Raw genomic sequence first — 14,131 nt, 5'->3', positions numbered from 1 at the left:
AGTGTGGTTTTATCCAATTTACCCATTAAAGAAATCACTTATCATCATGTCCTGGTTTAGGGCAAATCTGCGAGAAAACCTCCAATGGGGCCCCCCCCCCCAGGAAGCAAACCCACGTGGCCCCTTTCTCCCACCCCTCATCCCGTTCGGGAAGAGATTTCTCTGAAAGAAGTGGAAAAAAACTGTTTATTTAACAGGCACAGCACTACCCAGCACAAGAATGAACAATATCAAATTACAAAACCTCTTGCCGCTCTGAAGAGATGACAAAATTAAGAGGGTCTTTTTCCTGTGGGTGTTCGCTCTGTTATGAGTCCCTCTGGCGCAGGAAAATACCGCTGCCCAGGCTGGGCTCCTGGTAGTCCACAGGTGCAAGCTCCCGGTGCTCCCCCGAGTTCCCAGTCCAGAGCAGGTTCGATCCATTTCAAAGAAAAGGGAGAGAAAACAGTCCAGGAAGACATCTCTGCTTCGGCTAGTTGGAAAGCCAAGGCGATCTGTCTCTTGTTGTCTGTCTGTGCTGTAGTCAAAACCCCGTCCTGGGATGCGGGGGTAGGGGGGAGCGAGTACAGTCTCTGATAACAGACTTTGTGCTTCTTTTCCACTCACTTGTACTCTTAGATGAAATTTTAAGAATACAAAACCTATGTCTGGGCTAGGTGGATGAATGGGAATACAATTTAACATCATAATCAACCCACGACAGAGAGTTAGAAAGAAAGTTAGGCTTGACAAGCCCTGGGAAAAATGTTAAAAGTAGGCCCTAGGAAATGTTAGGCCTTGTGCTTGCTAAGATCATGTGAAACTGCACCCGTGTAATCAGTATATGATAAATTATACAATTGTTAGATGTGATTAGATATAATTATTGTTTAAAGAATCATGAGAAACTATGTTAGGGGTTTGGGGGGATCACAAGAAATCCATGCTTGGGTAAAATCAATGCATACAATAGAACAATGTTTAATAATTAATATGAAAGTTATATAAAAACATGTTCAACTCAAAACCAAGTCGGGTCAGATTTGGGTATGTGTACCTGACACCCAGAGCTCTTAATAAAGCACCTTCATATAATCATTCCATGATTATGTGTTCCTGAATGCTAACAACCCTAAGGGAATGCCCCATGGCCTCTTCCTTTATTCGAATAAAGTAAAAAGACTCCTTTGTCTCCTTTTTGGACATAAACCTCTGGTGTTTGTGGATTAATTTTCCTGACACCCACTTAGAGGGGGATTTGGAGCCTAGTGCAAGCTGTCACAGCAAAAGACAGTCCCATGCGGCTACGCTTTGCTCTAACCTTCTTCCCCAGCTTCCAAGGACACAAAGGACCAGGGAACTGGAGCCGTTTCACAAGACTGAGATGAAAACTCCACTATCGGGTGTCCAAGAATTCACACTTCAGGCTTGACAGAGCTCAACGGAACGCCCCGAGTCCCCGAGCACACGAGCGCAGCGGCGCCCGGTGCGAAATCCTGCCGGGCTGCCCAGCCCCGGAGCCGCGGGGGCTCGGGGCGGTCCCCAGGTAACGGCGGCCGGAACAGCATGGCCGCCCCCGAGCCGCGCACGCCGGGCGCCACCGGGACGCTCTTGGTACAGGAAGCGCTGGGCAACGCACCGGGGAAGAGGCGGCCTGCCCTCGCTTCTTTCTCCGCCTTTAGCTTCGTCCCGCCCAAACGGGAAGGGCCTCCAGAGCTGAGTTATTTCAGCCGGCCGTACAAGGTAAGGGAGTGAAGGGACCGAGCCGGGAGTAGGCGGGGAGCAGCGCAGAGCGAAAGGACAAGCTTTCGCCGTGGATTTCTGCTCTGTGTAGACCCTCTGCCCGGACCCGGTGCAAAGGCTCGGCCTTCATCATGAGGGACTGACTCGATCTTCTCGAGTGTGGCCCGGCTAGCTCAGTGATGAGGTTTCTCTTCACTCGGGTTTCGAGACAGCATGTTTGTGGGGTTCACTGATTTTCTTCAAGAATCCAAGTCTATAGAGCGAGTAAAGAAATCGGGGGGGACGGGGGGGGGGGGAACTCTCTCTCTGGTTTGTATTCCACAGTTTATTTCTGGGAAGGGGAATCCAAAGGACGAGAGACCAAGGATTTGGGGTCTGGGGGTCTCTTTTAACAGGGTTTCTCGGAGGGAGGGAACATCAGAGAGAGAACCAATTATTTTTTCTCAGTTAGTACATCCTACAAACTTTCTACAAATCAAGGTTATACACACAACAACAGGCAGAAATAACAGACATCAACTTCTTCAAATGCCCACAAAGATGTAGGAGTATTCTCCACGGAGAGGCAGAGGGGGAGAGAGGGGGGGCTTGGTTTCCTGTCAACACAGGGGCAAAAGAAAGGGAAGGCAAGGTAAGCATGCCCTCTCAGTTTCCATAGCTCAGAGGCATTCTGGGACAGGAATAACAAAGTTACAAACTTCCGTGTTGGAAAGAAGGGTCTCCTGGGCTAAAGAAACTTCAAGCAGCTGGAAATGCCAGCAGGGTCCTCTCTTTACTCTATCCGGCCTCTCGCCGTGGGGCTGAGGAGAGAAACTTAAGTAACCATGGTAACTTGACGACTTGACGCCAGGTAAACAGTTAGGAGAAAGAGAAGCTGGGGGGGGGGGGGGGGGGGGGGAATCACAACTAAAAGATGGGAAAATATATATTTCAAGCTATCAACTACAACAAGGGACCTGATCAGACAGGTGCCAAAAATCATCATAGCATCACAGAATGGTTTGAGTTGTAAGGGACCTTAAAGATCATCCAGTTCCACCCTCCTGCCATGGGCAGGGATACCTTCCACTGGACCAGGCTGATCAAAGTTCCATCCTACCTGGTCTTGAACATCTCCAGGGATTGGACATCCACAACTTCTCTGGGCAACCTGTTCTAGTGCTTCACCACACTCGCAGTGAAGAATTTTTTTCTGACAGAAATGTGGCACATAAATCTCTGTCACTAGGCTGTCTAATGCCAAAATCAGAGGCCTTTGCAAAGTGTGTTTGCTACTTGTGGATGGCAAATGAAGGAAAGGTCTTTTACTGGATAACAGGAGAAGGCAGAGACATTGTTTGCCAGGGACTTAGGATGAACAGGCCACTTGGTATCAATGAAATGTGAGGCATTTCTAGGAGGAACATTAGAAAAGGTATCATCTGTCACTAGGGTTTGATGCAGCATCAGTGGATTTTGTTTCAACACACACTCTTGGGAACGCTTTAATAATACACTTTTCCATCTTCATTTGAAGGAAAAGATTTTCCGTGTGCATTGCATAAATTTTCCACGTGGTCAGCTTTAATAAAATCAATAGAGCTACTCTAAACAATAACATCAATATATGCCTCTGTAACTGAATGCTTCTGAAGGTGGTACACTGCCACTCAGTAAGTAGTACCTCAGGTGTGCTGGCAGGGAGCCTCAGTCCTCAGTCTACTGCATTATGTCACCATAGTTTCTCATTCTGTCCTCATATTTAAAATCAGTAATGAAAACAATCTTATGTCTTCTTCCTCAGCTGAACTACAGTTTCTGGGTGGTGAACTTTTCAATGTAGTGTCATATGAGACATTGAAGTTTAACAATGTCTGATAGAGTTGAAGGACATTAAAGGCTTTTTTCTCAAAAAAAAAAAAAAAATTAGTATAAAAAAGTTCTGAAATTCCTGTTACGTCAATGTAACATAGCAATGCTATGACAATTTATAACAATAAATACAACCCATGAATCTTCTCCTCGCCCAAGTGACAAACTGGTGAATGCACCAAGCACTGGGCAGTTTATGTTGATTCCAGCATTACCTTGGCAAGGTGATCTGACACAAAGGTGATTCAGGCACAGCTGGTGCCATGCTTCACAAAACGGTAGGGAGAGCACAACAAGAGTAAAGCAAGGGCAGGTCAGAGGGTGCTCTTGGGGCTGGTGGAGCTCATTAGTCTACACAGAATTAGCAGCCATATGGTAGAGCTTTTCCTTACAGTATAGTCTGTTTTCACACTCACAAGAGGCTGGTTTGTGAAAAATTACGCTCCAGTGGCATGGAAACAAAAAATTTTAACAGCTGTTTAATAGGTTTCTTCACAGCCCAGGCCTTGGACACAGGGGAGGAAGCAGATTCAGCCCATTCTTTTGCACAATTTAGGAATTAGATAATTTTAATATTTTTATTTATAGAGCAAAAGGAATCTCATTCCTTTTTGCAGCTTAAATACCTAAAACCAACAATGTATCAGAGACTGAAGCACAGAGAAGCAGGAAGAAGATGGGCTCATCGCATGGCCAGAAGCCAGAAATTCCTGCCTTTTAATCCCTTAGCTGGCAGTTGCTCCCTGGAATGCTTTACAGAAGTTATTGTAGCCAGTGTGCCTGGTGTTTCTTCTTCTGAGATGTGGAGAAAGCTATTACATGTGTCTGGAATACTAATGAATGAATAAAGCATTTAGCTTTAGCAGCAGTACATAGAGGATGCCTACCCTGAGTGCATATTTATCATCAGCTCTGTGTGTCTCACTTGCTCTGATGGGTTTAAGAAACAGCTCACCATCACCACCACCACCACTCAGGCCAACCAAGTTATAATTTACAGCAAAGAGAAACAGCAGCAGAAAGTTACCAGTATATTGAGCAAAGAAGTGTTGTCTCTACAAATCTGGCAGAAAATCTTAAATATGTATTTAGGACAGGGCTTGTTTTTGATATAACAGGCTGGCTGACTGTCTGTGAGTTCTGGAAAGGATGAATTATCTGCTCTGACATGAGCAACAAATGACACTCCTGCTCTGAAATGAGTAAAAAATAATGCCATGAGTACCAGCAGAGAGCAAATAACATTTCTGGTGGTGAGTACAAATTAAATACCCACCTAATGAAACTGGTAGCATGGAGAGGAAAGGAGAGGGAGGAAAGGAGAAGCAGGGAAGCACAGAAATAATGATGGAGATGACAAATCATGTGCAGGGTACTCTTGAAAGTGTCAAAATCCTGAAGTGTTGAAAATCTTGAAGTGTTGAAATCCTCTGAAGCTCAATGGTTTTTGAGAAGTGAAGGGATAGATAGGTTAAACACAAAATAATCTCTCCTCTTGGCCAAACCAAGTATTGTAGATACCTTTACAAATAAAGCCTGAAATTACAGCAGTGTCTTACTAGTGCTCTTAACCATGCTTTCCTTTTAATGGAATCATTATAACCTTGACCTGCCATGACTTGACTGTATTTGGAGAATACCACTGTTATTTGAAAGACTCAAAGTACATGAGATTTTCAAAGGTTAAATTTGACACACTGTAAAATTAGAGAAGAAAAAAGCCCAAGAAAATTCTTTTAGTCAGCCATGCACAAAGCCAATGATGATTGACAGGTTTAACAGAATATGGACCTTTTAATGAAGTTCTGTAAGAACTGGCAGCATATTTCAGTAGGGAATTTTGTTTTTTTCTGAAAAGTGTTTTTTTTGTTTTGAAATTGCTTTGATTCAATTTATGAGAACTTCCTGGTTGGATTTCACAAACACCTTTGTTAGAAGAGCAGGTCTTTTATGTTGCTTATTTGGATGCAAGCTGTGTCAACAGTTGAACAACTATATTATGGCTTGGAGTGTGCTTTATTTTCATGCCTGATATATGTGTGTCATGCATACCACAGGATCACAGGATTTCCACTGTGGCACATTTTTCAATTCTGCTGTAATCAGAAATTAAATTTTGTTTACACTGCAGGATACCTTTGTCTTCTTTAAAGTTCCTGTTTTGCTTTTACATAATTGTGCCAGATCATTTGATAAATACACAAATTTAGGAAGGAGAATATTAAGTGCAGAAAATTAAAACAGATCAGTTAAATTTCCAAAAGTACAGCAGATTACAGGAGGGAAAAAATGAAGTAAATTAGTAAATTGCCACAAGGGAAATTTCAGAGCTGAATGAACTTAATAAATGATACCATATGTCATTAGGTATCTTGCAAACTATTCAAAAGGACTAGCCTAAACTTCCTGAGGTCAGTAATATTACAGTTATCATCTAATGTAATATATGCACTATTTAGGTATTGATTTGACTACATGTATTCTGTAATCTGTAAAGTAAAGCAATTCTGTGAATTAGCCATTTTTTTCCCCTTTTCTCAAGACAGGAGATTTTTTCACCTATGATGCCGTTTTTAGAATACCAGAAGATTACAACCAATATCTTCCGCGATGTGACAGAAAACACGCAAAGGGTTGTGGCCTTAAAATTCATGAGGAGGTAGTTCTTTGAAAAATTCATAATTATCTTTGTTTAAGGTGTTTTGTACTTTTTTGACATGACTGGAGGCTATAGGCATTGATTTACCCTTTATAATGTAGCCCATATGGTGGGAAAGGAACTGGAAGGAGGATATCATTGTGCTCAGCCTGCAGGTTTAGGAGAAAGCATTATCCCATGAAAACACTATATTTATCTCTTCATGCTCTTTCATATCCTGAAGATTTCCAGGTGACAAGATGTATGCAAGTTAAAGCAAGGAGGAAGAGGCAAATCATCACTTCAGGGTGTACTCTGAACCTTTGTGCCCCTCAAGAGTTGTACTTCAGGTGGTTCTGCAGTTATTTTTGTGATACTTAAAAACACTTCTTCCTGAGAGGACTGGATTCAGAGGCCATGACTTCACTACTGTCCTTTAGCCCCCACCCTCTCTATGCCAGCATTTGCTGTGACAGCCTAAGTTTCTGAAGCTGGTGAGTTTGTTAGGAAAACCTATACCAGATTTCCCTAAAGGAAAGAAATTCATAGGGAGCAAATGTAAAGGTGTGGTCAGTGAGAACACATGGGCATCCCTGGGCAAGTGTCCTGGTTTAGGGCAAATTTGAGAGAAAACCTCCAAATGGGGTCCCTCCAGAAAGCAAATTTAAGCAGCCCCTCCCCCAACTGGTTTGCTAAAATGATTTCTTTGGAGAAAAATAGAAAAAAAACCCTGTTTATTTAACAGAAATTGAATATTCTAAAACAGTGAAACCTCTCACTGTTCAATGAGAATGCAAATCCAGAAAAGTCCTTTACAAGGGGTGTAGCTTGGCTGGCTCAATCTCTTATCAGTCCCTCCAGTGCTGGAAAATGCTGAGGCCCAGGCCCCAGGCGTGAGCTCCCAGGGTTTTTCTAGGTTTTCAGTCCAGAGCAAGTTTGAACAGATCCAAGAAAAAGGGAAAAAAAAAAAACAAAACAGTCCAGGTAACTTCTCTGCCTCAGCTAGCTAAAAACTAAAAGTAAAGGAGAGCTCTGTCCTGCTGTCTGTCCATGTTGCTGCAAACAGCACAGTCCGGAGAAGCATGTGGGAGAGTGAGTGGTGCACTTCTTCTTTCCCCACCTTCGCTATTGGAACCAGTCTTAAAGGTGCAGAATTTAATATGTAACATAAACAGAAGAGGCAACTAGGGATACAAGCATCATAAAGTCACCCCAGGACAGCAAGTATTTGAAGCCAACAGAATCTGGGTTTGATGTGCAACCCAATTGGTAAATACTGCCCTGGAAACAGAAATACTATAATATATATGTATAAATGTGTGTGTATTTTTGCATGCAGCATCTGAATAATACACATATATACAAGTGTCTGTATATATAATTATATGTATACATACACACACAAAATTGCACATAGAAGCAGAGGCTGTCAAAAACCAAATTAAGTGTAACCTCTGTGTACTAATAACCTCAAAATCCCAATGGGTTCATGGGATGTAAAACTGATGGGTAGGCTAGGGATGGCTGCCCACTTTGATGGTTATATATGATAGAGAAGGAAGAATGACACAAGAGTTCAAATTACTCTAATTCCTGCGCAATAAAATTGTTTTGTTCTGAGAAAGTCCACTGGTTGGGATTTGTCTCACTAGCAGTTATATATGCCAGGCATTTCAGTCCAAGTGTGTAGCCATAATGCCCTTCAACTCTATCAGACAGTGCAGGAAGTATTAGATGCTTCCAAAGGAATCCTGGGAGTGCCCATTAGCATCACCTGCTCATGCCTAAAAACTGCAAATCTGTGTATGTATGTAAATTATTACTCCAATTAGAAATGAAACTCTTAATTTAAACAAAAAAAAAAAACAACATCTCTTCCCTAGTACCAAGCCCAACCTCCAAGAGGGATATCTGTGTACAGATAAAGTTCATCAATATAAAGTTACAGCTTTTTATTGAGTTCTTGTATCAAAACTCACTTTCCTATCAGTTTTCTTCCTAGAGCAAACTTGTATGGGCCAGAATGCATACCAGCTCTGCTGGGCAGTGCACAAAAGGGACTGTGCAAATAGATGTCCCTTAATCCAGCCCTTTAAACAGCATGGGGACACATCAAACCCACAGCTGCTTAATACTACAACACGATCCTCCTGCATGTGATGACACCCAACACTGGATGTAACCAGTGCAGGTCACATAGTCAATTTCTCTTTAATTATCACAGTAGGTCTCTCAGGCTTTATATAATAATAACTAAACTATAAAATATAATAAATAAAAATACCACACTTGACATCTTTACAGTACACTGCTTCACTTGAAGTGGAAAAAAACAAACCACTGCAAGTAAGCCCCTCAATTCCTGAAGATAGCCTGGGTACACTCACAGAATTCAAGAGTACAGTGACAGGTACGGAGTTTAGCTACATGTAACTGCAGTGGAGTGCATGCACAGGGCTGCCATTGCTGATTCCAAGTGCTAACAGTGCTAGAATTACATGCTGTGAGGGTGGATAGCAGGATGCTTCCCAGCCAACTGTTGGAAAATCTGAAACCCACTGAATGCCAAACCCACAAAGATGAAATGTCAGTATTCCCAGTCAGCACTGTGCTACCAAGGATGCTGAAAACTGAATCCTCTTTATTTAAAAGGAACACAAACTATTGGAATTATATACTGCTGCCTGTCATTAGTACTGTAAATCCTGAATTTCTAGCAAAGTCTTTCTTGATGGTACAAAGATTTTTTTAGTTTCTTATTTTTCAACATTTATCCGCAACTAGGGCAGAGGAGGAAATGGTCTTAATTTTGCCTGTCAGTCCTCTTGACTTGATTTTCATTCTGCTGGGGTTAAAACTTGGTGTACTGAATAGCTTTTAATAGGGTAGAGTAAGGTGGGCAGGAGAACTGGGGGATAAATGTTTTGAAATAAGCTTTTCTATTGAGTGGGTTAGTTAGTTAGTTATAGTCTTTTTGTTTATCTTTTTGTTTGCTTTTTAAAAGAGTTTACAGCATCTTTCCAAGAAACTCGGGTTCTGTCCATGAGGTTGGAAATATCTCTTAGCTGATTGCCCTGCTATGAGATATCTGTGTTCCCACCTGCACCTTTTCAGGACTTAAGTGCTAATTTGCCCAGGCTTGTGTCTGTTGTAGCAAGGAAGTCATTTGCTTGCACTTGAATTATGGTGTGGCATCTGCATTTTGATTTGCCATTTAGATACTATTTATATTATAAGACTAGAAAAACACATTGCAGACCAAGGCTTACTGTGTTAGTCAGTGTGCAAACATACAAGCAGCCTGATAAATCTGACACCTTTTGCTAGGGAAAGAAAAATAAACAAATCCTATCTTTCCCTTCTGACTTGGTACCTCCTTGTTGCTGTACACAGGAAAGAACTGCAGGTTGCAAATAGTGATTATACAGCCACTTAAAGTGCAGTTTACTAAGAACAAGCTTAAAATCTTTTCTTGGTCAGGTTGTTTGTCATCAAGTCCACTTTCCATAATTGCAAACCAGTTGCTTCTGTAATCTTACAGCTACAAGTATTTTTAGTAAAACCTTTCATTCATTTCAGAAATAGCGTAGTATATGTTTTATTTCCTTCAGGGAAAGCTTGCATGAGCCTTGCAAGTGGCTGCTCAGGGTTTTTCTTTAGGCTTGCTTTTTTAATGTTTTTTTCACTGAATTATGCAAGCAGGGTAGGTGTTCCTGTAACAGGGGGTACAAATCTGTCCTATTTTTCAAAAGAATCATGCAACTCAATGCACAAGAAAACTAAATTCTGTGCTTTTCTAGCATTTAGTTTGCCAGTAATCTCATGGTAATCACATGTGTATATGTATTTGTGTAAAAATTCTCAGTCCACAGCTCCATACCTTACCATCTCATCATTTAGTGACACATTCATGGTTTATTAAGATAAAAATAATATAAAATACTGGGGCAGGGACAGAACAGTAAAGGTGCTAAACAAATACACATCCATATGGCAGATGCTGTACTGTTCTTTCAGTTATTTTACCCCTGGCCACAGCACATTTACCAGTAGAAGATTGCCATGTTTTCTATTCACTCTGTGATTTTCTTCTATAGGCAACTTCTCTGTTTTCACAGGAAATGGCAAGACCTGTTCCTGTGGTGACATCTTCAGAGTATGGGAAGCGCATACATAAGCCCTAAGACCCAGCAACTGGAGAGCATGCAAGGGTTTATAGCCTGCATGCAGCAACCTACGGGGAAGGCAGCCACCCTGCTCATTGAAAAAACCTCCAGGCCTGGATCCATGTGAAATCTTTTGTATCTGTCATCACCAGCAACAGTTATCTGGAAAAAAAACCAAAACACTTTGAAAAACAATATGGTGCTTTTGCCTTTTTCTCTACAGTTTAATTAATGAGAATGATCTGGATTAAAAGTAGGGTGAAATAGTTTCTGCAGTTTTTCTCATGCTAATTAAAATTCATGTCTTCTCCTTACATCCTCATAAAAATCTCATGAAGAGCAGCAGCAACAATAACTTTTTAGAACATTTTAGGCAGCAATGCTGGGAATGAGACCTGTTAGGTCAAAAGCTGTCTCTGCAATTCTGGGCATTGCTTCTTGTCCTAGGGTGACTTTATGATACTGGTATCCCCAATCATCTGGTTTATGTTATATATTAAGTTCTGCACCTTTAAGACTGGTTCTGAAAGCAAGAGTGGGGAGAAGAAGAAGCACGCAGTTTGTGTTAAGGAAAAAAGTCGCTCCCACACATCCCGCTCCTGGACTGTGGTCTCTGCAGCACGGACAGACAGCGGGACAGAGCTTCTCTCTGGCTTTTAGTTAGCTTTAGCTAGCTGAGGCAGAGGAGTTCCCTGGACCTTTGTTTTTTCCCTTTTTTCTTGGATCTGTGCAAACCTGCTCTGGACTGAACACCTAGCCAAACCCTGGGAGCTCACGCCTTTGGCCCACCAGGGCCTGGGCCTCGGCACTATCCAGTGCCGAAAGGACTGATAATAACCTGAGCGAGCCGAGCTACACCACATGAAAAGGACTTTTCTTCCTAGATTTGCCATCCCATCGAACAGCGAGAGGTTTTATTATTTAATATTATTAAATTTCTGTTAAATTAACAGCTTTTTCCACTTCTCTCCAAGGAATTTTTTCTCCTTTCCTGGACCAGTTGGTGGGGAGGGTCATTTCCCTGGGGAAACCCCCATTTAGAGTTTTCCTCCCTAATTTGCCCTAAATTAGGACACTTCTACATAACCATCCATAGACCTAACATTTAAGCAAGCTTGACCCTGAAAGTATCAGTGGTCACAGATTTTTCAGTCCTTACAGAGCTGCTAGAGAATTGTGAGACATTGTTTTATGTGTACAACAGCTGAAGTGGATATTCAGCTCAGAATTTTCAAAAATGTATGGGCTTATGTGCTTAGCAGTTTCAGCAGACTTCAGGTGGAACTCAGAAAGAACTCCTGAGCACTTAGCATTTGAAGAGGCAAAATCTGGGTTTAGCTGAATTCAGACATTTATTTCACTGAATTCCTCTATAGGAATGGTGTCCGACTGATTTAAAAAGAAATATCATCATTGGTTCTGTATGCAATATGAAAAAAATGGAAAAATAGACTAAGTAATGTCAGGAAGATTAATCCACAAACACCAGAGGTTTATGTCCAAAAAGGAGACAGAGAAGTTCTTTTACTTTATTCGAATAAAGGAAGATGCCATGGGGCATTCCCCTGGGGTCTCTCAAATTTTTGGAGGGCATAGCCTCCTTTTTACGCTAATTTTCCAGCTGCTTGTCCCTTCTCTCTTTCCTCATTGGCTGAGGTACTTGAAAGTTACAGACTTCCCAGAAGGCCTGATACCTGGGATACCCACCCCCCCACCCCCCAAAGCATAATCCCTTCATAATTCTTAACTCTTGTGGAATTCGTGGTGCTTCCTCAGTGCCTCTTTCATCCTTTAATGGAATCCATCCCATTGTTTCTGTTATCTCTCAGTGATAGTTTCATCTTATCAGAAGACCCACAGCTTGTTTGTAAAGACAAACTTGTCATTCCTCTCAGTAATAGTAGCAGAACAAGCACTAAATAATTTGGTAGAAAGGGTGAAAAAAAACAGGATTTGAGCAGTAGTCACTTAAAAATCATGTTTAGCACAAATGTTTAAATCTGATTAAACATTTAATGCCTTATACTTTCACAGAATCCAGTACAAAAAATTTAAGGTAATTTCAGGAGGAGTTTCTCCTACAGAGTATGCATCAGTTTGGTTCTCAAGAGCTATTGATCCTGTTGTTTAAAGGTGAGGCAGTATTGTTCAGAAAGGAACAGCCAGAGTGATCATACCGGAAAAACGTAGAAGTCCACAGCTGTGACAGTGGTTTTCTCAGGGATTTAGACACAGGAAACCTGTGTCATAAGTACAGTGAGACACCTAGTGGAAAAAAAAAAAAAAAAAAAGAGAGAGAAACAAAAACTTCCTAATCTAGGACCTGAAAAAGTAGTAAATTAGGCAATCAATAGCACTTGTTTGGCATGATGTGAGAAGCAGAGCACATAAAGCAGCCCATTCTGAGAGGTGTTTGTTACTATCATTACTCATGACCTGCAGTTCTACACTCAATGGGATATGGACAAAAGGACATTAACAGCTACATTCCTTTTCAAAAATAAACATTTCACTAAACAAAATTCAGCAGCATTAAATGAAAGGAATCATAATAAGAATAAAGGGAGAAGGAAGTATTTTCTAATACCACAATGCTTTTTCAAAAATCAGTATCAAAGTTATACCAGTAAAGAACGAAATAGAATATGGCCATATTCTTAGCAGGTTATTTTTACTCTGGGACAGTCAGTAGAAATTGGGTTTTTTAAGTGACCTTACTATATTTACAAACCATCTGGCTATTGGAAATCAAATTTGTTTGAGAATACCACCACCTTCTGGCCTATGTGAGGAATAGGCATCACTTCCACCACAGACAAAGTCAAACATCCAAACACCAGTTTGAGTTTTCCTATCTCATTTCTTTGCTTATGTCACACCTTTCTCATCCCTACTCACTTTTGAGGATCTTTCACAGGTTTTCCCTCCCACTACTTGTTTCTCATTCAGTTCTGAGTGGTTCACTTCTTTTGTTCAGTGCTGAGTGTCAAAGGAACACCCTGACAGTTTCTTCTATATTAGTGGTAAGTTCCATATAATTGTTTGCAAAGCCATTTCATCTGCTCTCCTTCAATATCTCTTGCTAGAATAACAAATTCTTAGGTTACTAATGTTCTGAGCTTACACTATTTGAAAGCATCTCATTACCTTTTGGTATGAGATGCTTTTTGAGATGGAAAGGTTTTATGCATGCCACAAATTAACATGAACAGAATGGACAGCATAATACAATGTAATCATATTCTGGATGTGGATTTTGAATCCGGTAATCTCCAGAGATTGTTGGGGAAATTGACAGATGCTGCAACTCACAAATTATTAACAATAGCCTTGGAAGGAAAAAAATGGCCGCATTCTGTATCTACTGGTAAAATATACAGAGTCAATGATGTGAAAGTTTCACCTTTTTTGTATCAAAACAACAGTGCAAATAAAACTAGGTGACGCTGGGAATTCTGCTTTGCTACTCTACTAAGAAATAGCTCCCCAACAGGGAGGAAGCACAAGCTAACCAGAATATGGCAGTTCATCAGGTATACATGATGCGATTAGAACTAAAGCTCTCCTGTTTTCCCTTCATCATCTGCAAAGCAGTGCACTGACCCAAGTTAGGGCACACTTGTTCTGGCTGAAGTGGGTACTGGTTCTGGTTCTAAGTTCCAGAATTTCTGTTCATACATAAAAAAGTGCTGCCATGGGACATAGTTCTTCTGAGCTTCATAGTTTCTGTAACCTGGAGGAACTCTGGAATACA

The 14,131-nt window shown here is 41.2% G+C and overlaps 1 protein-coding gene across 2 annotated transcripts; it reads left to right on the top strand.

Moving 5' to 3' along the window:
* Positions 1 to 645: 645 nt before the first annotated feature.
* On the top strand, positions 646 to 13,988 carry CFAP90 (cilia and flagella associated protein 90). Of its 2 annotated transcripts, none has more exons than XM_058831694.1 (3): positions 646 to 1,722; positions 6,116 to 6,232; positions 13,327 to 13,988. In XM_058831694.1, the coding sequence occupies exons 1-3, from the start codon at positions 1,546 to 1,548 to the stop codon at positions 13,330 to 13,332; spliced, it is 300 nt and encodes a 99-aa protein (XP_058687677.1). In that variant the 5' UTR covers positions 646 to 1,545; the 3' UTR covers positions 13,333 to 13,988. The 2 variants fall into 2 exon arrangements, with proteins under 2 accessions (XP_058687677.1, XP_058687676.1); XM_058831693.1 differs by lacking the exon at positions 13,327 to 13,988 and adding an exon at positions 10,330 to 10,644.
* Positions 13,989 to 14,131: the final 143 nt, after the last annotated feature.

This window comes from Poecile atricapillus, chromosome 2, assembly GCF_030490865.1.
Source record: "Poecile atricapillus isolate bPoeAtr1 chromosome 2, bPoeAtr1.hap1, whole genome shotgun sequence".
Classification (NCBI taxonomy): Eukaryota; Metazoa; Chordata; class Aves; order Passeriformes; family Paridae; genus Poecile; species Poecile atricapillus.
This window is presented reverse-complemented; position numbering and strand designations above follow the sequence as displayed.